Source organism: Rhinoderma darwinii, chromosome 7, assembly GCF_050947455.1.
Source record: "Rhinoderma darwinii isolate aRhiDar2 chromosome 7, aRhiDar2.hap1, whole genome shotgun sequence".
NCBI lineage: Eukaryota > Metazoa > Chordata > Amphibia > Anura > Rhinodermatidae > Rhinoderma > Rhinoderma darwinii.
The window spans coordinates 121,599,613-121,623,565 of NC_134693.1; the positions used below are offsets into that span (position 1 = coordinate 121,599,613).

Sequence of the window (23,953 nt, forward strand, 5' to 3'; positions counted from 1 at the left end):
ATTAAACTAATTTTGTTTTTCTTTAGCCCCACTAGGGATCCTTGGATTCCTTGTATAATACAGTTCTATACTTAAAGAGGCTCTGTCACCAGATTTTGCAGCCCCTATCTGCTATTGCAGCAGATAGGCGCTGCAATGTAGATAACAGTAACGTTTTTATTTTAAAAAAACGAGCATTTTTGGCCAAGTTATGACCATTTTTGTAGTTATGCAAATGAGGCTTGCAAAAGTCCAAGTGGGTGTGTTTAAAAGTAAAAGTCCAAGTGGGCGTGTATTATGTGCGTACATCGGGGCGTTTTTAATACTTTTACTAGCTGGGCGTTCTGATGAGAAGTATCATCCACTTCTCTTCAGAACGCCCAGCTTCTGGCAGTGCAGATCTGTGACGTCACTCACAGGTCCTGCATCGTGTCGGACACATCGGCACCAGAGGCTTCAGTTGATTCTGCAGCAGCATCGGCGTTAGCAGGTAAGTCGATGTAGCTACTTACCTGCAAACGCCGATGCTGCTGCAGAATCATCTGTAGCCTCTGGTGCCGATGTGTCCCCGCTCGTCTGACACGATGCAGTACCTGTGAGTGACGTCACAGCGTGATCTCTCGAGAACACGGCTGTGTCTGCACTGGCAGAAGCTGGGCGTTCTGAAGAGAAGTGGATGATACTTCTCATCAGAACGGCCAGCTAGTAAAAGTATTAAAAACGCCCCGATGTACGCACATAATACACGCCCACTTGTACTTTTACTTTTAAACACACCCACTTGGACTTTTGCAAGCCTCATTTGCAGAACTACAAAAATGGTCATAACTTGGCCAAAAATGCTTGTTTTTTAAAAATAAAAACGTTACTGTAATCTACATTGCAGCGCCAATCTGCTGCAATAGCAGATAGGGGCTGCAAAATCTGGTGACAGAGCCTCTTTAAGTATAGCAGTGTATTGTACATTTTGCATCCACCTATTAAGCCCTTAATAAGAGGACCAAGATGGCAGACCTGTGGGCCTTCATTAGGCCCCCAGCCTCTATGTACGCTATAAACAGTGTAGATCCACTGTCTGCGCGTCCATATGAAGCAAAATGGTGGCGGACCCACATGACCACTTTCTGCGCAGGTGCTAAACGCATGCAGATGAGGGAGAAGCTGAGGACAGTTGAGAAAGCGGTCATGTGGGTAAATCAGTTCCACCATCTTACTATCTATAAACATGGGGAACGTGAATCTGCACTTTGATTGGCAGCCAGGGGCCTTCTAACGAGCAGCTGGGGTAAAGTATGAGCTCTACAGTTTATTGTACCACATCAAACAGTTCAGGGGTTAATAGGATTTTTTTTTTATAAAAGTGGCTAACCCTTTTCAATTTTCTGTTCAGCAGGGGGTTCCGGGTGTCGGACCCCACAAAATAAACAATGCTTGCCAATATTAAGTACTCCTGGTACAGCACTTTAATAGCTTCTGTGTGCACATGTGAAATCTTGCCCTCTATATGAAGCACCAGTACAAGACTCGAGTCAAGTGACGATAGCTAAATATCTACTGTTGACAAAAACTTATGGTCACTGAAGAACAACGGAATTACTCAAGTCAGACTGTAACAGACACAAACATCATATTTTGACAGGAAAAGAGCCATTACTTACGGTTACAAAGGAAGTTTTCAGGTGTATGTTTCCATTGGGTTTCTGGGCTGGTTTCAATGTTTTTGGTTTTCAGTCCAGTGTTTGAAGCAACGTTGGTTTCTGAATTATTGGAAGCATTCTTTTTCATGTAAATTAAGTTAATCAGGCCCTTTAACCTGTCCTGATCATAATTTGCATGATCAGCTGGTTCTTCATGGACAATTTCTCTCTTCGTGTTTTTTGAGATGTCATGATCATCCTCAACGGGTTCATAATCCGATACTGGACTGAACTGCTGTACCCTTCGATTTTCCACAATAAGTTCTTTTGCTCTTTCTACAGACAAAGTATATGCTTCTGACCCATGAATATAACTATTTACAGGAGGGTGTATCCGAGTCCGATCTTTAGGCGCAACATAAAGGCTTTTTTTAGAATCCAACTTTTGATCATAATTTCTGATAACGTAATCTTTGTGCTTATAAGACCCTTCTGCACGTAGCTTCAAATATATGCGCACATGCTTCTCCACAACAATGTTGAAGTTGTCCGAGGTGTCGGTCTGACTCTTAAAAAGAGCACAGTGCAATGCAGAAATAAAAGTTGGTTGTTCAGGTATAATTTCTTGGCTGTCTGGCATGGAAAAGGATGGTGCTTTAAAATGTGATGCTGTAGAAAATAAAAAGAACATTTTGAAACGAGCATATTATTAGCCAAGCCAAAAAATAAATAAATGTTATGTTTGTGATGAGAAGAAAATATAAATATGGACACCTTCAAACAATAAAGTGAACCCCTAGGCCTCGTTCACAGGTTCCGTGAGACCTTTACGTCAGGGGAACCCATGAATGGAAACCATAGCTTTTAGTTTGCATTACCATTGATTTCAATGGTAAAGCTTCCGTTGCAAATAGTTTCTGTTTGTCTCCGTTCCGTAAGGTTTCAGTCTCAGGGGGAGAAGTATGGCGCGAGCTCACGTGCTGGGCCCACTCCATACGCTGCAGGTGTCAGCTGTTTATTACAGCTGACACACTGCACTAACAGCTAGGAACAGTGATCGCACTGTTCCTGTCCATTTAACCACTTAAATGCCGAGGTCAATAGTGACCGCAGCATTTAAACAGTTAGAAAGAGGGGGGGCGTCCCCCTCATACAGCCTACTGCCCCCCCACGACCATGGGGTGCCGATGGTGGTCATGGCAGGGCAGGGGCCTAATGAAGGCCCCCAGGTCTGCCTTCTCTCCCGCTATTAAACTCTGCCTCTGGCAGGCCTTAACAGAAGCCTGTAAAAATTTCCATACACTGCAATACATAAGTATTGCAGTGTATTGAACCAGCGATCACTGGCTTAAGTCCCCTAGGGGGACTAATAAAAAGTGCAAAAATAAGTCAAATGTTTTTAGTAGTAAAAAAATATTTTAAAACAAAAAACCTTTTCCCATTTTCTCTCAAAAGTAATGTACAAAATAAAAATCACAACTCGTGCCGCAAAAAAAAAAAAATAAGCCCTCACACTGCTCAATTGACTTAAAAATAAAAATAAAAGTTATAGCTTTCTGAATATGGCAGCACAAATTGAGTTTTATTTGAAACAGTTTTTTCTTTGTAAATGGAATAATACATTAAAATAACAAAAAAAAACTATATCAATTTGGTATTGCCGTAATCATAATGACCAGCAGAAGTTAATTTGTCATTTTAACCGCACATTGAAAGACATTAAAATGAATCCCAAAAGAAAATGGAGTAATATCAATTTTTTCCAATTCCACCCCACATAGAATTTTCTTTCAATTTCCCAGTACATTATATGGTACTTTAAATGATGCCACTAGAAACTACAACTCCTGCCGCAAAAAAACAAGCCTTCACACCACTCCATTGATGGGGGGAAAAAAAAAAGAAAAAGTATGGCTCATGGAAGGCGGGGAGTGAAACACAAAAATGAAAATACAAAAAATGGCTTGGACTTCAAGGGGTTAATCAGGATCACACTCACCAGGCTGTAGGGCTTCTCTGGACTCAGTATAAATAAAGAGTGCATGCAGGGTGTACGACTTCATACTTTGAGCACCTGAAATGTTATAACATTATTTTAGACTGTATTTCTAGAAGTATCTTAATGTTCTGAAAGAAATTTATACATACTAACCATAGGAAGCGGTCAGTGGAGTTGGGTAATAAAACAGTAGGAACCCTCCATCGGCCAGTGGCTTAACTAAAGCCTACAGGGAAAAGAAACCCTAAATTAATAGAAATCTTCAAGAAGTATTTATAGAGCACATTGTCCTTAATATTAAGATCCAAGAGTGGGTTGAAAACATGTAGGCAAAAGGAATACTAATAAAATAATGATTGTTGTTACGCCAAGAAGTAATGCCGGCCTTTGTTGCTTTTTCTTGTATAAACTAAAAACAAACAAATAATCTCAAAAAAAAAAATCAGACAAAAACATGAAACCACAGAAATTTGCAGATATTTTTATTTTAAAAAAAACAAAAAAAAAAACATCAGAAAATCAGCATGACCTATGCAGTAACTTAACACAAAACAAATGAACCTTACCAGTTTTTCTTTCTCCAATTTTTGTAATAAACCCTGCAAATCTTTTCCGGTCTTGGTCTTGTTACACACTTCATAGAGACGGCTATATATTCCGCCTTTCAACACTATGGAAAAGTAAAAACAGTTAGGGCGGGTTCACACATAGCGGAATTTCACTTAAATTCCGCTGCGGACACTCCGCAGCGTTAATCCGCAGCGGAGCCGTTTCTCCATTGACTTTCACTTTAATTTAGCAGTGTTCGTTTACACGATGCGTACAATTCCGCTGCGGAGCATAGGCTGCGGAGCGGAATTTGGTGTCCGCAGCATGCTCTGTCTGTTCCGGAGCAGTGGCGGACTGGTTGCGGACTCATGGCGGAATTTCTCCATTGACTTCAATGGAGAGTCAAAATTCCGCAATGAAGTCCGCAGATCTTATGTGTGCTGCGGAGCGTATTGTTTTTACTACCATGACATTTCTTCATTCTGGCTGGACCTATGTATTTCTAGGTCTACAGCCAGACTGAGGAAGTCAATGGGGCTCCCGTAATGACGGGAGCGTTGCTAGGAGACGTCTGTAAATAGTCACTGTCCAGGGTGCTGAAAGAGTTACGCGATCAGCAGTAACTGTTTCTGCACCCGGGACAGTGACTACCGATCCCAATATACATCTATCTGTAAAAAAAAATATAAGTTCATACTTACCGAGAACTCCCTGCGTCTGTCTCCAGTCCGGCCTCCCAGGATGACGTTTCAGTGTAAGTGAATCACAGGCCAATCACAGGCCAAGCACAGGCTGCAGCGGTCACATGGACTGGAGCGTCATCCAGGGAGGTCGGGCCGGATGCCGAAAGAGGGACGCGTCACCAAGACAACGGGCGGTAAGTATGAAATTCTTTGACTTTCACTAGGGAAAGTGCTGTCCCTTCTCTCTATCCTGCACTGAATAGGGAGAAGAGAAGCACTTTTCCTGCAGTCCGCAGCGGCCAGTCCGCATCAATTTTCTGCACATTTTGTGCAGATCCGCTGCAGAATCTGCAACGCAGATTCTGTGCGGCATTGATGCGGACAGTTGCGGAGGAATTCCGCCATGTGTGGTCATGCCCTTGTAGAAAAGAAAAAAAAAATCATTTTCAGAACACATTCTAAAAGTAATACTAGCCCTGGTGCTCTTACCTTCCTTACACTTGCTGTGGGTTTCCTTATAGAACAGCAACGGTGGAATTCTTTTTTTTATTTGCTCTAGGCGCATGATAATGTCCAAGTCAATCTTATCAGGCCTAGGGAATGCAACGCATTACATTTAGTATATAGAAAGGTCGAATCAACAATTCTTACGAGTTTTCAGTAATCATTTTCTGGTTTTGACTAGAAAAAAACGTGGGCACTCACAGTTTGTATGGGAAAAATGGCCCACTTGTAGATTTCAGAGAAGCAAGGCATAGAAGTTTTCCTTTATTTAAAAGTTGCCCCCTCCATAATATAAAACTGCTACGGTCTGTTAAAATAAAACAAACAAGTATTCATGCCTAACATTATTATTGTAAATGAATCAAAGTATTATACAGTATATTATTATTAAACACATTAACATTTAAAAGGGTTATCCAGCACAGTCAAATTGATGGCCTATCTTTTACATGGAAGACAGGCGGATTATGGAAACGTAGGGGGATGAGCAATTGTAGTAACGATCACTCGTCCCCATGCATTGCTCCTTGCTGTCTGACCCTTCAGTGAGCCGATTTTAATCAGCAAGTCCATAGTAAGTGAATAGATAGGGGAGCGTGATAAGTGGAGAGAGAAGTTCGTGACCATTTAATGCTGGAGTTCACTACATGCTGCTACTGAAAAAAAAAATATATATATATATATATATATATATATATATATATAAAAAAATCCTAAATTGAAAATTTTTCAAGATACGTACCATTATAATGATCAACACTGACGCTCACTGGCCTGTTAAAAGCAAAACAAAAAACAGATTTAAGTCAAGCAAATAACTGCGTCATTGTCAACTTTTTTTTCCAACACCAATGAGCAGAACGATCCAAATATATTGCATATGTTTGATCGAGGGCTGTGGAGTCAGGGTCAGCTTTTGATGAAGTTTTAGAATATAGAAATGTACTGGCTTCAAAATAAAAATGTTAAATATTATATATTAATAATATTGTATTAAACAAATGAATAGCTTGTTGCCTATTAAATAAAAATGTATGTTTATGATTAAAAGTCTGACTTCGACACCTTAAAAAGGCAATGGAAATCGCTGGTGATTTTTTTTTAATAATGTAATGTATGTATTTGGTCATAACAAGCACTTTTAATATAGTTATTAAAAACGTTCCTTCTTTTTTAAGCGCTGCAGCTTCTATGTATCCACTTTACATAGAAGCTGCAGAACGCCGCTGTCAGTCGAATCAGTCAGCGAGTTAGATTGACTGCTCGGCTGACAGCAGTTTCTGTGAACTTATCGAACCCTAAGGGTATGTTCACACGGCCTATTTTCAGCAGTTTTTCGAGCCGTAAACGCCTTGAAAAATGGCTGAAAATACAGGGGCTGAATTAAACCAAATATCTGCCCATTGATTTCAAACGGGAAAAACTGCGTTTAGTTCCCACAAGTTTTTTTTACACATACTTTAAAAACGGCACGTAAAAAACAAGTGCATGTCTTGAGCCATTTTTCAGAACTGAGACCCCCACCAATCGATAAAACGAAGCGGCAGAAGCGTTTGTGTGAGCACTCAGCTGCTCAGTTTCTGTTTGCCTTTTTCCGGAAAGCCGATGTAGCTACGGAGTACGGGCTCATAGCCCCCTCACTACGTCTAACCACTTTGATGCCGAGGCCTCCAATCCTGACCGTTAAAGCCGGGGGGGGGGGGGATGTATAATACAATCAGCTCCTACGCCATCACAGTACCATACAAAAAAACATTTGTGGGAACAGAATAGTTCCTATGACCTAAAAGGTACGTCATTAGAAGGGAAAGGGGTTGATGCACACAGCTTGCTCTGTGGATCTAGTTGGAAACAATAATTCATGACGACCGTCAGAAAGATTTTTTTACATACTAATGGAAATCTGTCTATCAGTCAAAAATGTATTAGACTTTTAGCCACAATCATTACCACTGTAGCATAGAACTTGTATCCATAGAGGAGTAGTCATAGCGGTTCACACTGAAGATAAGATATGGACTTGCATAAAGATACTGTACAGTGTACAAACTTTATTGAATCGTATTTATGGCATGGTGTGAGTGCTTGGTGCGACTTTAGTCCACATGACAGTAAATATCCAAATCAAAGTTGATAAGCGTAAGGCCTTTAGTTAGATGAGCACCCGCTAATTTTCTCTTTATTAGTACAAAAAAATAATCTATGTGACAGACACAAATATGCCCTCTGAATGGTTAGGATTTGTGATACATTTATGTTACTTACATAGTGACAAAGAATTTGTCATAACTCACTGTCCCCAGTGGGGAAGACTCTAAATAAACATGACCAAAAGTTCATGTATCACACCCATGGGGTGACTACAAGGCTATGCTCTCTTTCAGCTTTCATGGCCAGCTCCTGCAACCCTGCACAGATGTTAAAGGAGGTATCAGCAATTTCACCTGGCTCCCTGTCAGGTCAGGACAGGACGTACATGATCAATGCATAAAGTCCCCTTCTTTTTTAGATAAATGGATGTAGTCAATTACATTGCATGAAAAACTTAATGATCAATAATTTTTTTGCTTACAAATATAACATATGTTTGAAAACAACACGGAAACACACTACTGACCCTGACAGAGGTGAAGATGGTCTTCTAGGTTTCTGCTCGTTCTTGCACCCAAATGACACAGCAGCATACGGACACACATGTCGAGGTTTCTTGAGAATCTCATCAAATCCATACTCGTAAAAATAATACTAAAAAAAGTGACAGGAAAACAAATAGAAAAAAAATGAAATATATGTAATAGAAAAAAAGCAGCACTCAGAGATACATGCTTGAAAAAGGTCCTAAGGTTGGACAGAAACGTTGCATCCGGTTTTGCGGTTTGAAATAAATCACCTTTATTTACCATACCGGAGTGCTAGTTAGGTCCAGACTTATGTGGACAGTGACACAATCTTCATGATTTGGGCTCTGCTGCCACCACATTGGATTTTAAATGAAACAACTGAGATACAATTGAAGTGTAGACTTTCAGATTATCTTCAAGGGATTGAACATAAATATCCTGTGAAAAGTTTAGGAATTGCAAAAATTTTTCTACACCGCCTCCTCATTTCAGGGGCTCAAAAGTAAATTGGACAAATAAACATTACCAGAAATAAAATGTTTTTATAATACTTTGTAGAGAATCCTTTGCAGGCAATGACTGCCTGAAGTCTGGAACCCATGGACATCACCAAACGCTGGGTTTCCTCCTTTGCCCGGCCTTTACTGCAGCTGTCCTCAGTTGTTGCTTGTTTGTGGGTCTTTCTGCCCTAAGTTTTGTCTTAAGCAAGTGAAATGCAGCTCGATTGGGTTGAGATCTGGTGATTGACTTGGACATTGCATAATATTCCACTTATTTGCCTTAAAAAAAAAAAACTCCTGGGTTGCTTTCGCAGTATGTTTTGGGTCATTGTCCATCTGTCCTGTGAAGCGACGTCCAATCAACCTTGCTGCATTTGGTTGAATCTGAGCAGAAAGTAAATCCCTGAACACTTCAGAATTCATCCGGCTGCTTCTGTCTTCAGTCACATCATCAATAAACACTAGTGACCCAGTGCCTTTGGCAGCCATGCATGCCCATGTCATCACACTGCCCCCCACCATGTCATCACACTGCCCCCCACCATGCCATCACACTGCCCCCACCATGTTTTACAGAGGATGTGATGGCTTTGGATCATGAGCCGTTCCAAGCCTTCTCCATACTTTCTTTCTCCCATCATTCTGGTACAGGTTGATCTTAAGTTTCATGCTGTTCCAGGACTGAGCGGCTTCCTTAGATGTGGTTTGGCAAAGTCTAATCTGGCCTTTCTATTTTTGAGGCTGATTAATTGGTTGCACCTTGTGGTGAACCCTCTGTATTTGCTCTTATGAAGTCTTCTCTTTATGGTAGACTTAGATACTGATAGACCTACTTCCAGGAGAGTGTTCTTCACTTGGGTAGATGTTGTGAAGGGGTTTTTCTTCACCATGAAAAGTATTCTGCGATCATCCACCACTGTTGTCTTCCGTGGACATCCAGGCCTTTTGGAGTTCACGAGATCACCAGTGCACTCTTTTTTCAAGAATGTACCAAACTGTTGATTTTGCCTCTCTCAAGATTTGTGCTATCTCTCTGATGGATTTCTTCATTTTTTAACGATGGTCTGTTTCACTTGCATTGAGAGCTCCTTTGACCTCATGTTGCGGGTTCACAGCAACAGCTTCCAACGGCCACACCTAGAATCAACTCCAGACTTTTTACCTGCTTAATTGATGATGGAATAACGAGGGAATAGAACATGCAGCCCATTAAAATAGCTTTTGAGATAATTGTCCAATTACCTTTGGTCCCTTGAAAAAGAGGCAGCTACATATTAAAGAGCTGTAGTTCCTAAACCCTTCCTCAAATTAGGATGTGAATATCCTCAAATTAAAGCGGAGATTCTGCACTTTAAGCCTATATTGATAATATAACTATATATTCAACTAGCTGTGCCTGCGACTTCGTACCCGCAGGCCACTGAAAAATGAACCGATTAGTTTTTTTTAGAAGTATACTCCTAGCCTTGGACCATACTTAAAGCAAAGAGGAAAAAAAAAAAACAAAGACAATAAACAAACTTCAATTAAAAAATAGTTTTCCTTCAGTAGTCAGGTTTACTACGACAACGCTTCCCTGTAAACAATGTTAGCAGTAGAACCACCAGGGATGTGTGCCTAAAGATTGGTGGAGTTGCTAACACGGGAGAGAGCCACATAGAGCTGGTCATGCGCAAACCAGCAGACACAGAGGTCTACGCCTGCAACGCAAAGCGTTTGGCCCTGCGCTTTTATTTTATCTCCCTTCTATGTGTAAGAACCAAAATAAACAAATGTTGCAACTTTTGTCCATAGCAACTAATCGGATTGTAGTTTACATTCTTGTGGGGCAGCAGGTGAATAATAGTAGCGATCTGATTGGTTAATAAATCTCCTTACTATGTGTAAAAATCAATGTAGACAAACGTTGGAGCGGTTGTCCATAACAACCAATTAGATTACAGTTCTTTTTTTCTGAGGCAGCTTGGACAATGAAAGCAGAAACCGGATTGGTAGTTATATGTGCCTCCGGTGCATAAAAAAAACCCAATACAGATGAAAGTTGGAGTTGTTATCCTTCGCAACCCATCAGATCACAGCTGTAATTTGTCTGAGGCAGCTTGAAAAACTTGCAGCAATCTGATTGTTATATAAGGGAGAGATTGCAATCAATCAGTATAGATAAAAATTTGGAGCAGTTGCCCATAGCAACCTACTGGGGTCTATTTTCCCAAGACAATACAAAATTAAAGTAAAAATGTGATTGGTTGCCATGGTTTCCATGTGTTTGTTGTGCTAATGCAATGTAAATGATTTTTTGAAAACATTAAATTCGCATATATTCTGATTGAGTGAACCGATTGCGATGAAATAAAAAAATGTTACTTCAAGTTGACCCCTATGTTTTTTCTAAAAACCCATCTGAATTGGGTCAGTAGTTTTTACGTGGTGCGCGCACAAACAAAGACTAAAATTTCAAAAATGATCTTAATGCATTCCATCACTTATCCTTCATCCCCCCCAATTATTTATTCTCACAAATATTTTCAATGTACAGACACGCAAAGTTTACAGTTTTATTATATGTAGAAATATTGGTTCTAAGGCTCTATTCACACGACAGGGTTACCCGGCCGTTCAAAAAACGACCGTCACACGGCCGCAGTAGGAACAATAGACCCCAAATGGGGCTATTCACACGACCGATTTTTTGACGGCCCGGAAAACCAGGCCGTCAAAAAAATGGGACATGCCCTATTTTTGGCCGTTCTCCCGGCCCCCATAGAAGTCTATGGGGCCGGGTAATAAACGGCCAACACTCGAATGTGTTCAGAGTCACAGCCGTGTCTTCCGTCGCTCGCTCTCTCCTCCTCACAGTGCGAAGTGCATGTGAGTAGGAGGGGGGTATTTTTTTGCTCCCTGTAGGAGCGGAATCCCCAATCCTTAGCCACAGCTTCGGCAACGCTGTGGCCGGGGATTGGGGATTCCGCTCCAGAAGTGCCTGATTTCACAGTCCATATATGGACACCGTGACGTCAGGGACTTCTGAAGCGGGATCGCCGGCGCTGTGGCTGGTGTTTCTGCGCCAGGAGAAGTCCCTGACTTCACTGTCCATATGTGGATATCGAAGTCAGGGACTTTTCCTAGACCGGTGGCACTATCCACAGAAAGGTAGGGGGGGGTGCCATCTATGGGCGGAGTGCTGAGTAGAACTACCTACAGGGGGCTGTGCGGCACTACCTAGAGGGGGCTGTACGGCATTATCTACGGGGGGACGCAAAACAGCCGAGAAAAACAGACAACGTTTTTATCAGCCGACACTCGGACCCTGTCGTGTGGATAGAGCCTAAGTCAAATGCTGAAATTGACAAAGCAAGGACTGTGTACAATGTTGGCTAAGCTACTCCTAAGCATTCACACAGGTTTGGTGCAGTTTTTAAAAGGGTTTTCTATTGCCAGAACATGTACTGTATGCAAAAGCAGTAGAACAAGTTTTTCCTTCAGTATCCCACACCAAAATTTCACTGGATGAACAGGATTAACGGTTTGAAATTTCCCACACAAATAATATTTGACATATTAAAAGGAAGATTAACAGTACCTGAGTTCGTTCGAATGCCCTGTAGGACAGCAATGATGTAACTGCATTCATGTTCTTTAACGCGTGACACTCATGTTTAGGTGCTGGATCCAGAATAACATTGCCAGGAAAAGACTCCTGATTATTCCTAAAGTTATCATAAACTGGTTTCATTTTTCCCTAAAAAAGCAAACAATGCAATATAAAACCAGCTAAGAAGATTCACTTTTCACCATAAAAAGCTATTCCCGGATAGGTCATTAATGGAAATGGTCCTCTTTGCAGAAAATGGGATCCGATAAACCAGAATGCCAGGAATTCCTATATATCCTATTTAACCCCTTAAAGACTGCGATAGACATATTTTACCCAACTCCTATATAATACGGGATGTGAAATGTAGTTGGTGAAAAAGCCTGGAAAATTAAATCAGCAGCTCCATAAAGCTTGTCAGCAGATGGAAGCTCTAAAACGAATTCTCTCTCTCAAGGTAGCAAGACGGAAGGATGCCTTTTCTAACAAAGAAAATCATCCAAGCCCAGCTATGTTTTGAAAAAAACCCATCAAGTCTGCCAAAAGCATGTGGGAAAACATGTTATGGTCTGATGAGACCAAGGTTGAACTTTTTGGCCAGAATTCCAAAAGGTATTTTTGGAGCAAAGCCAACACTGCACATCACCAAAAGTACACCATACCCACAGTGAAGCATGGGGGAGGCAGCATTATGCTTTGGGGCTGTATTTCTGCAGCTGGAGCTTTAGTCAAGGTGGAGGGAATTATGAACAGTTACAAATATCAGTCAATATTGGAACAAAACCTGCGGGCCACTGCTAAAAATCTGAAGATGAATATCACCTTTCAGCACAACGACCCAAATCAATAAAAGAACGGCTTCACCAGAAGATCAATGTTTTGGAATGGCCCAGCCAGAGCCCAGACCTGAATCCCATTGAAAATCTGTGGGGTGACCTGAAGAGGGCTGTACACAGGAGATGCCCTGGCAGTCTGACAGATTTGAAGCTTTTGCAAGGAAGAGTGGGCAACAATTGCGGAGTCAAGATGTGCCATGCTGATAGACTTCTACCCAAAAAGACTGAATACGGTCATAAAATGAAAGGGTGATTCAATAAAATATTAGTTTACGGGTGTGCATGTTTATGCAACCACTTTATTTCTGTTCTTTATTTTTATTTTTCCAACCTAAAAGATTTCAGTTGGTCTTTCAATACAATTGTACAGATTATAGGTGACATTAACACAGAGTTTTTTGCAGGCAGAAAATTCTGCCTGTAAAAATCAGCTCCGTTTTTTTTAAAAGTGGTTTTGAACCACAGGCGTTTTTTTTGCCGCGGCAAACAACGTGTCAAAAAACTGGGTGAACAGGGCCTAAAGTTGGAAAACGTTATGAAATATATATATACACACACATACATACACACACACATACATACACACACACACACACACACACACATAGGTTTAAAAAAAAAAAAAAATGTGCACATAGCCTTTAAAGACCGCATATAAATATGAATAAATAAGGTTAATTTAATTTATTAAGTTTACCTTTATTACTTTAAATATGAGAATACACCCAGTTGTTCCTACTTCTAAAGGATTGACTTGCAATAAATCAGCAAACTTAGACAAGTAAACACCTATAGGAAAATAGAAGAAAAAAAAGTTTAGAATCCAGAATGCAAGTCTGTTTTGAACTGCACTTCACATCTTCAATTCAAGCTATTGACGTCTCAGCACAGTGTAAGGTCTCTAACATACGCGCTAATAAAACTGGATTCATAGGTACCTTGGCCTCCAGGGATAGTAGATCTTGCAGTATTTTGATTTGTCAGAACAGAAAATCTGCCAGCCTGGTTTTACGCTAAGGCTACATTCACACAGTGAAAAAACGTCAGTTTTCAGAACAATGAAGTTCTATGGGTATATTCACATGGCCGTTTTTTTAACGGCCCGTGAATATTGGCCATCAAATAATAGGACATGTCCTATTTTTTGCCATTTTCACAGCCATGCAGCTCCCATAGAACAGAATGAATCCGTTTTTACCGGCCGTGTTTTAGGAAATAATCCTTCTAACTGCGGGTAGAAATGGATCCTGGCCGAGGATCTTCCGCACACATCGCTATTTTGAGCGCTGAGCACAGGGAAGCCATTGACATTACTGTCCATAGAAGGACAGTGATGTCAGGCTTTCAACAATTGAATCCCAGGCCAGAGCATCGAAAGATCTCTTGGCCCGGGGACTTCAGTCTTGTAGCTAGCACCGCTCCATGTAGATAGCGCGCCACTGTAGCTCCCTGTATGAGCAGAATCTTCGACGGCCAACCCCCGCTCTGGCCGGATGGTTCAGCTCCAGAAGCCCCCGGCGTCACCATCCATATAAGGACAGTGACATCAAGGTGTTATTCCTAGAGCAGAATCCCCGGTCCGCTCTTGCAGGGGATTCCGCTCTCCTGACGTCACAGTCTATATATGGACAGAGCCATCAGGAGCTCCGTCTATGAGGGATTCCGCTCCTACAGTGGCGCTATCTACAGGGGAGGGGGTAGTATTTACAAGGGGCGGTGCCATCTTCAGGGGGGGCGTGCTGTCTACATGGACACTGTGGCACTATCTACAATGGTCACGGTGGTACTATGTGGACAATGTAGCACCATCTACAATGGGCCTAAGGCTACAATCACACAACAGTGAAAAAAATGGCCGTTAAAAACAGATCAACTGTCAGTTTATCGTGGCCGTTTTGCATCAGTGTGTGTCTCTAAATTTTCATCCATTTTCAGTCCGTCTGTTCGCTTTTAATGGCTGTTTGTCATCAGTTTTTCATGGCCATAAAAATAAAAAAATAAAAAGGGATGGATGGATTTCATTTGCGAAGTTTTTTTTTTGTCCCAACCCCCTGAAAACAACACAGTGCCTACGTAGATAGTGCTGCAATGTCACTCTAGATAATGCCACAGTGCCCACTGTAGATAACGCCCACATAGTACCACAGTGTCCACTGTAGAGCGGAGCCCTTATGCAGATGTGAATGAAGCCTTAGATTCCTTTAAGTCATGAAACTACAGAATAGCGAGCCTCTTGGTCAGAATACGTTAAGAGCATAGGTCTACCTTAAATTTACAAAAGAGAAGGCAACCAAAAGCAACATTAAAAATATAAAGCATACATAAATAAGGCATATTTGATAAAAGTTGATTTTTTGAGTACTCTCCATAAAATCTTTTTCTCACCCAGTTCATTGGGGGACACAGACTGGGTATATGCAGTTGCCACTAGGAGGCTTGACACTAAGAGTTAAAAAAAAACTGCTAGCCCTTCATACAGGATATACCCCACCTACAGACACTGAGCCAATTCAGTATGTAAGCAAGCAGTAGGACTAGAAAACAAAGTTAATCAGAACCGGAAGAAGCCAGCAAGCAAAAAAACAATGTAAATTAGCATCCCCCAACAAACTGGACAAGAGAAAGATTTTATGGTGCGTACTCAAAAGATCCACCTATAGTTTATAACATTGGGGGATGCAGACCGTGGGACGTCCAAAGCAGTCCCCAGGTTGGGAAACAGAGCAAGAACGTTGGCATCTACTCCAGAAATGCCTGTAATACCTTGCAATCATGTAAAGCATCTGCAGAAACCAAAGTATGCACCCGGTAAAACTTGGCAAAATGTCAGCAGAGAAGACCTGGTAGCCACCTTGCACACCTGAAAAGTACAAGTCTAATGGTGCACAGCCCAGGAAACTCCAATTGCCCTAGTAAGTGGATCACTAGCCTTGAATAGCCAACTGAATTTAGCTGGTGATAATAGGCTTAAAGGCTGCCAGACCATTCAGTGGACCCTTTTGGACAACAAACCATGAATCCTATCTTCGCATGTGTAAATCCGCACGGCACAGACAAGATCCAGGATGTGAAGAAAAAAAATGCTCTCTCGAATGAATAGGAGGGTGAACAGGAGGTGGACAATGGCTGTATGAGGTCCTCATTCAGGCGAAGAGAGACTACCTTAGGCTAGAAATAAGGAACCGTACAGAGCACCATCCTATCCTGATGAAGAGTCAAAAAAAATCAGAACGGGACCAATAAGGGAGCGCAGCATAAGCAACCTCTTGCAGAAAAGTTAGATCAAAATTAGATGCCAGTGGGGAGTTGAAAAGGATTAGAAGAGCAGACACCTGCAAATTAAAAAGGAACTAAAGGGCAGGACCAAGAGCCAGACCACCTTGGAAGAAGGAAATAACTCGGACTGGGCAAAAAATGCAAGGATTGGACGTTTCAATCCTCACACCAATTTAAGTAGCTCTTTCAGGTGCAGTGATAACAATGGCCTTTAGAAGGCTTTCTAGCTTGGAGCATGGTGAGGATAACACTCTAATAAACAGTGTGCCTTCAGAACAGCCGATTCAACAACCACACCGTTAAACGAAGCAACCTTTATACTGGTGGGAGAGGTCACTGAGAGAGCAAGTCATAACGGGAGGGGCAAGGGCCATAGAGAATTAGCCAGAAGAGCCACCACCTTTACATACTAACAGCGATGTGGCTAGTCCGGGCCCACGAGGATGGTTGGAATTCCTTCGGCCTTGATCCTGCTTATCCAGGCTTCTCAGGCAGGGCAGGAGGTAAATGAGACTGAACTGACTCAACGGCTAGGACGTCGACCACATAGGCCTCACTTTTCAATCGCGGAAAATGAAGCAGACCTTGTGATGCCATCAAGTGAATGTCCAGTCTGGCCCACCAGGAGCAAATTTGTTTGAAAACCTTTTGATGGTAAGACGACTCTCCTAGGTTGAACCGTTCTTGACTGAGGTTATCCACAATCCAGGGATGTGAACCAAGAGGTTATCCACAACCATGGGATGTGAACTGCCAAGAGAGCGGAGACGTGGCACTCTGCCCATAGGAGGAACCTCGTGATTTCCGCCATCACTGGTGACTCCAAGTCCATCTTTGATTATTTAAAGAGGCTCTGTCACCAGACTATAAATGCTCTATCTTCTACAGAATCTGATTGGCGCTGTAATGTAGATAACAGTGGTTTTTATTTTGAAAAACGATCATTTTTGAGAAAGTTATGAGCTGCTTTAGATTTATGCTAATGAGTTTCTCAATGGACAACTGGGCGTGTTTTTACTTTTTACCAACTGGGTGTTGTACAGAGGAGTGTATGAGGCTGACCAATCAGTGACTAATCAGTGTCCTTCTTATTGTTCCAGCCCAGCATGATCCACAGCAGAGTGTGATTGTGCAGTGAAACAAGCTGGGCTGGAACAATGAGAAGTGTAGGACACTGATTAGTCACTGATTGGTCAGCCTCATACACTCCTCTGTACAACACCCAGTTGGTAAAAAGTAAAAACACGCCCAGTTGTCCATTGAGAAACTAATTAGCATAAATCTAAACTAGCTCATAACTTGCTCAAAAATGATCGTTTTTCAAAATAAAAACGGCTGTTATCTAAATTACAGCGCCAATCAGATTATGTAGGAGATGGGGCACGTATAATCTGGTGACAGAGCCTCTTTAAATAAGTCACAACTTTTTCCGTTTGGACTCGCACCGGAATGCCAGGAGTATTGTCCAATGCTGAAGGCAAAGGAAGATCACCCACAATTGCAGGCGGTTGATGGGGAGAGAGGATTTTTGCTGGGACCACAGACTGTCATGATGTTCTGGAATGTTCCTCCCCAGCCACGGAGACTCACATCTGTAGAGAGAACCTGCCACTTCAGCGGAAGGAAGGAGCAGTCGTGAGGGATGGTTGGAGGAGAGCCCCCAGCAAACGAAGTGACAAATAGACAAGGGATATATAATTTTTTGGTCCAAGCAGTCCAGAGAGCGGTTCCACCGGGAGAAGATCGCCCCCTTTGACGGGGAGGAGTGTGAAACTGGGTAAAAGGGATGACCTCTATAGAGGCCACAGTGGTACCAAGTACTTTCATGCAGAGACAGAGTGGTGGGGGTGCCTTTCTGCAGGGCGTGTGCTAAAGCACAGAGAACCTCTCCTGAAGAAGGAACACTATTGCCGACAGTGTCGAAGGTCGTGCCAAGAGGGCAAGTGTCTTGGAGGAGGATAGGTAAGACTTGGAGTGGTTGATAATCCAACTGAAACGGCTCAAGGTATCCAAGGTTAGATAAGGTGAGAGAGGCTATGCTGTCCTCCCTGAAAGAAGACTTTCAGAATGTCATCCAGGTAAGGAATAATATACTACCCTGACACAAAGTGCCATGACCACAGACACAATGGTGGCCGAACAGGAGCGCTAAAAAATAACACATTTTGGAGGGGGGACAGTAGCAGGTAGGAAGTATTGATGGGATTGACAATTAGGAATGAGTAGGTACGCATCATACATGTTCACAGAGCAAAGAAACTCCCCCTGGTATTGACTGGAGGCAATCACTGAACAGGAGAGACCCCATGCAGAAATAGCAGACCTTGATATAAGCGTTCAGCTCAAGATGGGACGAACCCGACCCATCTCGATTTCTTTTGGAATAAAAATCGTGGAATCATTGATCTGGGGGCACGGAGATGATTATTCATTGAAGTAGAATCTATTGCCTGAAAAAAGGCAGATGCCCTAGAAGGCGCTTAAAGGAATAGTGTCGCCCAAAATAAAAATTATATCAGTTTGAGGTTAGTGTTTTATAAAAAAAACTTTTGTATTTATTTGTGTGTTTGTGTGTTACTTTTTTTTATTTTTTCACTTTTTCTTCCCTATGGGGGCTGCCATATTTTACTCCATTTCTGTATGTGTCGATTAACGACACATACAGACATGGAGTACGGCAGCCCCAGTCCCATAGTGAATGCGAACGGGGCCCGTTCCATCCACTATGGTGTACGCCGTCTGTGTGGGAACGGCGCATGCGCCGCTCCCACACAGTCCAAGTTGAACTGAGCGCCGTCCGGCGCCATTTTCCTGTAGACCGGAAGTCGCGGCCGGACAGTAAGATTACTACTTCCGGTCGCGGCTTCCGGACTTGTGCACTTGGAGCAGCGGCAGCAGACGGAGCGGACGGGCCAGAGGGAGCGGCGGCGACAGGAGCAGGTAAGTGATTTCTATGTATGTTCGTGTTTCAGTGTGTTTACTACTGTATGTTAACCTTCTACACTGTGTGTTAGCTCAAAAAATGGCGACACACAGTGTAGGAGGTTAGACCGTTCAATCCCCTCGTTTCTCCCGGCACTAGCCAGGATAAAGGAGGGGGGGATTCTGAGAGCTCACTAGAGCGAGGGATTTTTTCCCAATTTTGCAGCATAAAGCAATGTGGTTGCTTTACCACATGCAATGCTACAATTTTGGGAATTGCTCCATTTAGTGACCAGTGCTGGGAAATATTATAAATTAGAATCTAAATTTATAATATTTCCTGACTCGTGAAAAAAAAAAAAAAAATTAGAACAATGTTTATTCACCTACACACTAATTGTTTAACTAAAAAAAAAAAAAAATTTTTTGCTAACACATTCCCTTTAAGGGCCTTCAGGCTTTTACCCGCCTCAGTAGCCTAAGGGAAAGGACACCAGGAAGGACGGCTTGTTCTTGGAAGCCTGGATGGTATGGCTGTCTGGAGGACAAAGGATTGGATGATTGGCGAAAATGCAGAAAACTAGGACCCTTAGAAGAAGTGGTACGACAAACTTCGGTCTGAGGTAGATGAATGCTCTTTGCACAAGTGGCTTCTGAGAAGATCTTTTCAAGACAGATCCCGACGAGACAGGAACTTGCGAAGGGAAGTAAGGTCACCCACAGCCCCGGAAAGGGAACGTGTCAACTTCAGTTCAGTCCCTACACCACTATGAGTCGGCAACGCTGAGGGTGGTAGGGCTGCAGCAGCCAAAAAGCAGGGAAGGCTTACCAGCTCATAGGCCAAGATGGTGCCGCAATGAAGGAGAGTTTGCCAGTGCACGCTCCTGTGCGGACCTCAGACAGCTATGGAATGGTAGGCCACAAGTAAGCATACATAACCACAAGTGAGCAGAGTGAAGCAGTGGCGGGCAGCATGGAGGAATCAGGGAATCCACCATACTAATCCCCCCCCCCCTCATTTTACCAGGTCCGCATCACTGCCAGGAATCCACAGACCTTGCGCCGGCGGGCGATAAATGAGATTAAGCTCTTGTCGCCGTAGTCTTTGGAAGGTGGACAATGGTGCAGTAGAGTGGACAACGTATGCCCGCAACGAAGGGAAAAGCAGGGGTCTCCGTGCCAGCTCCGTTCCCCACCTCTAGGACCCGTACCTATCTCTAGAACGGGCCCCCTAAACCACACTAGTTTTGTTTGCCATCGCTGACCCCCGGCTACTTCTTGACTTTATGGTCGGGAGTCACGAAAACAGCGTAGCTCACCGAGCTACGTGCTTTCCGTAACTCTCATAGTAGTGAATAGCAGTTACGGAAGCAGCGTAGTATGCGAGCTACGCGGTTTCCGGAACTACCATTCAGTTCTATGGAGCTACGTGGTTTTCACCTTCATGGTCGGAAATCAACACACACCCCCGGGGTTTAGGAGCAATGACATATCCTACGGACAGGTCATAAATGTCCCTCGTGGGAAAAACCCTTTAAAAGATAATCCCTGCCCAAGTTCATTTTGTTCTCAACTATGAACTGCTTACCTAGTTGCACTTGGCTGTCCACCTTAGAACCCCAGAAGGATGTCAGAAGGATTGTTGAGCCCATTCTTCCTTTACAGCCCCTTTTTACAACACATCCATATTGTTTTACCCTTTTCTTACCAATTTGGTCATTAGTTTTATCATCTCACCTTTTTCCACCAATTCGCCACGCCCCACCATAAAAGGCCATTAGTTGCAACCATTGATAACGTGCCCTGTTTTCATTAGTGAACAGCAGCTTTGCTTAATGCGTATATTACTACTGAAAGAAAATTGTAAAGCGGACATAGTCATAGCACTCCCCTCTTCTCACACTGGCCACTGCTGCCTAGAATACAGCCACATTCTGGCTCAAAAGAAGCCCCAGGTCATCACAGGGAATAGTTTCAATCTCAAACGCCTCAAAGATGGCAATTACCTTACCTGCCATGGCAAGGGTAACCTAATAGATATAGTTGATCTTAGGACGAGGTGGTCCAATATTGACAACCACATTTGCCCCATCAGCATTTTGAGGAAAGAGCAGTGGGGGAATGAAGGGATTCTGGCAGCAACACCCTGCTATCAAGTTATGACTAGAGGACCTGCACATTGACAATTTGCTCCAACAGGACAACCCCTTTAAAGACCTCCTACTAGATGTACTGTGTGTGTACCATCTGTAAATGTTGTGCTTCCTTCTCAATTGTTTAAGGGGCTTTGGTGCTCTGAACGCTTGCAATACTATTTTTTTCTTGTTAGTCAATATAAAGGTATTTTTGTAATCTTTAAATTTAGGAATACGGTTAAACAAGGCTAGGCAGACACTAATTTGGGTGAAATCGTTTCTTTAGTATAACGGAGGACAAACGCTGTGTGATGTAGAAGAATTTCTACATAAGCATTTGGTACTTATGCAAAATAAACCCAAGTCGTGCAGGGTGATTGATCAAGCTGGAAGTTGTGCTTGAAAAATTCCCTTCTACAGGGAGGAGCTTAACATTCCGCTGGAAATATATGCCAATATACACCCACATAGCAAGCAATGAAAAAAAAACTAAAAAATCATCAAGAAGAAAAAAAAGAAGTTACATTTAGATTTAAAAGTAAAATTGTTGTTTTTGGTTCACTGAAAAGACAAGAAACACTTACCCATTGAGGGCTTGCCAAGTGTTGTTAGTTTGGCGTTTCCCACATGTAACCCTCTCTCACTTATACTGTTCACCTAGAATTAAAGGCATGTCAGTCAGAGAGATAACACATTGAAACTGCAACGTAAAAGCAGACTGGTGTTAGACCTTCATCTTAATCAAGTGCATCCTTTATAGGTCATTAAAGGATTGGTCTGGTTTAAAAAACCAGTTTCAAGTACGCTTAAAGAGGCTCTGTCACCACATTATAAGTGCGAGATCACGCTTGCTGTCATTAAGTCCCACGCAAACGTTACCGAAGTGTCAGGATTGTGAATAGACATCGCGTCCTAACTGGAAGCGGTGTCTATTCACTCTCAAGACACTTCAGTAACGTTAAATGAGTGAATATGTGACCGCACATCATGATCTAGCAAGATCACTATGTGCTGAGTAAATGACTGGAGAGAAGTGTATGACGCTGATTAGTCAGCGTCATACACTTCTCTTCACAATGCCCAGTTGGTCAAAAAGTAAAAACACGCCCAGTTGGGCATTAAGAAAGTCATTAGCATAAATCTAAAATATTTGGCCACTTATTTGATAATGAATGTTCTTTTTTTAATAATCCATAATCAATGTATTCTCAATGTCTTCAGCAATGTGTGCAATGCAGTTTGGAAAGGCTGTCCAGGTCACACAAACATTAAAGCACACACTGTAAAATGTAATAAGATTTATATTTCTTCCAGAAGCTTCAAACTCTGGTCCATCACGAAACTCCAGATTGGAGATATACTTATCAGTAATGCAGGCATAAAATGCTTTTACATTTGTTTTTTCCTTCATTCAGATTATCATCCCCAAAGGGCCGCAGATTTTGGTTTGTATTATACAGGGTGGGCCATTTATATGGATACACCTAAATAAAATGGGAATGGTTGGTGATATTAACTTTCTGTTTGTGGCACATTAGTATATGGGAGGGGGGAAACTTTTCAAGCTGGGTGTTGACCATGGTGGCCATTTTGAAGTCGGCCATTTTGTATCCAACTTTAGTTTTTTCAATGGGAAGAGGGTCATGTGACACATCAAACTTATCGAGAATTTCACAAGAAAAACAATGGTGTGCTTGGTTTTAACGTTACTTTGTACATAACCAACTACTTGATCATACTAGACAACTAAAAAAAATTAAATAAACAAAAACCTAAAAAAGGTGCATAATGCTAGAAAAGAACAGAATTTGTTTTGTAAGAGGTGCAAGTCTCGCCTAGGTTAGTAAGGGCTTCTAAGTTTGCATATTCTTTTGACCCTGTCAAAAAGTCGCAATTCCCATTAAAAGGGATTGACCGGTTTAGAAAACTACTTTCATAAACCCAATTAGGAAAATCTGAGTTAATAAACGGTGGGTGGGGGGTCCCGTTTAGGGTCATAATCTCTTGGTCAGAGTGGAAAGCAGTTACAAAGAGCATCTCCCACTCTAGAGGGCCTGTCCTGTATTACACAGACAACAAAATTGATTTTAATGAGAACTGTGTAAAGAGTAATTTCTCCTGTGGTGCTGCCGCAGAGGAACTGAACATTTACTACCAGGTTTCCCCACAGATAACAGCTGATCACTGGTGTTTTCAGCAGGAGGACACTTTGTGATCAACTTAATCGGGAAATAGAAGAACAAAAAATGATCCAATGGGAACGCCAACAGATTTAAATATAACGCTATAAACTACATTGATGCTGGGAACATGATCCAGTGGCTCCGAGGAAGTCCCAATGGGGATGAGACGAGTTAGCCTATTGCACGGCTGGGAGTGATATCATGTTGTATGCTTCCAGTGTGGTTTTATGCCACACCACGATGCTGTACTTGCCACTCTGGCCTCCACAAATCCTGTCTTACTCCGCTTAAACCAGAGTCGATAATTATACATTTCGTTCTGGAAAAAGCTTTGCCACTGCTTGAACAGAAAAAATTATCTGGCTATTAAGCATCTGATTAATTCAATGGAGGAATGTCTCCAATGGCCTGTCTATAAAAACAGAAGGCATCAACCACACTATGTCCGGACATGGAACGACAGAAATATAAAGGAAGCCATCAACAGAGTACAGGCGAGACATTTTTTTTTTCTTGCTCATTTTCGTTTTCGTGCAT

At 42.2% G+C, this 23,953-nt stretch overlaps 1 protein-coding gene across 4 annotated transcripts in view; it reads right to left on the minus strand.

Annotated features, from left to right (window-relative positions):
• TASOR (transcription activation suppressor) overlaps window positions 1–23,953 on the minus strand; it is a 63,589-nt gene that overhangs the window by 34,292 nt on the left and 5,344 nt on the right. For all 4 annotated transcript variants that reach the window (XM_075833914.1, XM_075833913.1, XM_075833915.1 and 1 more), the window contains exons 4-14: window positions 21,818–21,890; window positions 13,598–13,689; window positions 12,053–12,211; window positions 7,969–8,096; window positions 6,094–6,125; window positions 5,553–5,658; window positions 5,337–5,440; window positions 4,182–4,285; window positions 3,769–3,841; window positions 3,616–3,690; window positions 1,638–2,285 (exon numbers count right to left, since the gene is read on the minus strand). In XM_075833914.1, the coding sequence (XP_075690029.1) occupies window positions 1,638–2,285; window positions 3,616–3,690; window positions 3,769–3,841; window positions 4,182–4,285; window positions 5,337–5,440; window positions 5,553–5,658; window positions 6,094–6,125; window positions 7,969–8,096; window positions 12,053–12,211; window positions 13,598–13,689; window positions 21,818–21,890 (1,594 nt within the window). The remainder of the gene's footprint in view (window positions 1–1,637; window positions 2,286–3,615; window positions 3,691–3,768; window positions 3,842–4,181; window positions 4,286–5,336; window positions 5,441–5,552; window positions 5,659–6,093; window positions 6,126–7,968; window positions 8,097–12,052; window positions 12,212–13,597; window positions 13,690–21,817; window positions 21,891–23,953) is intronic.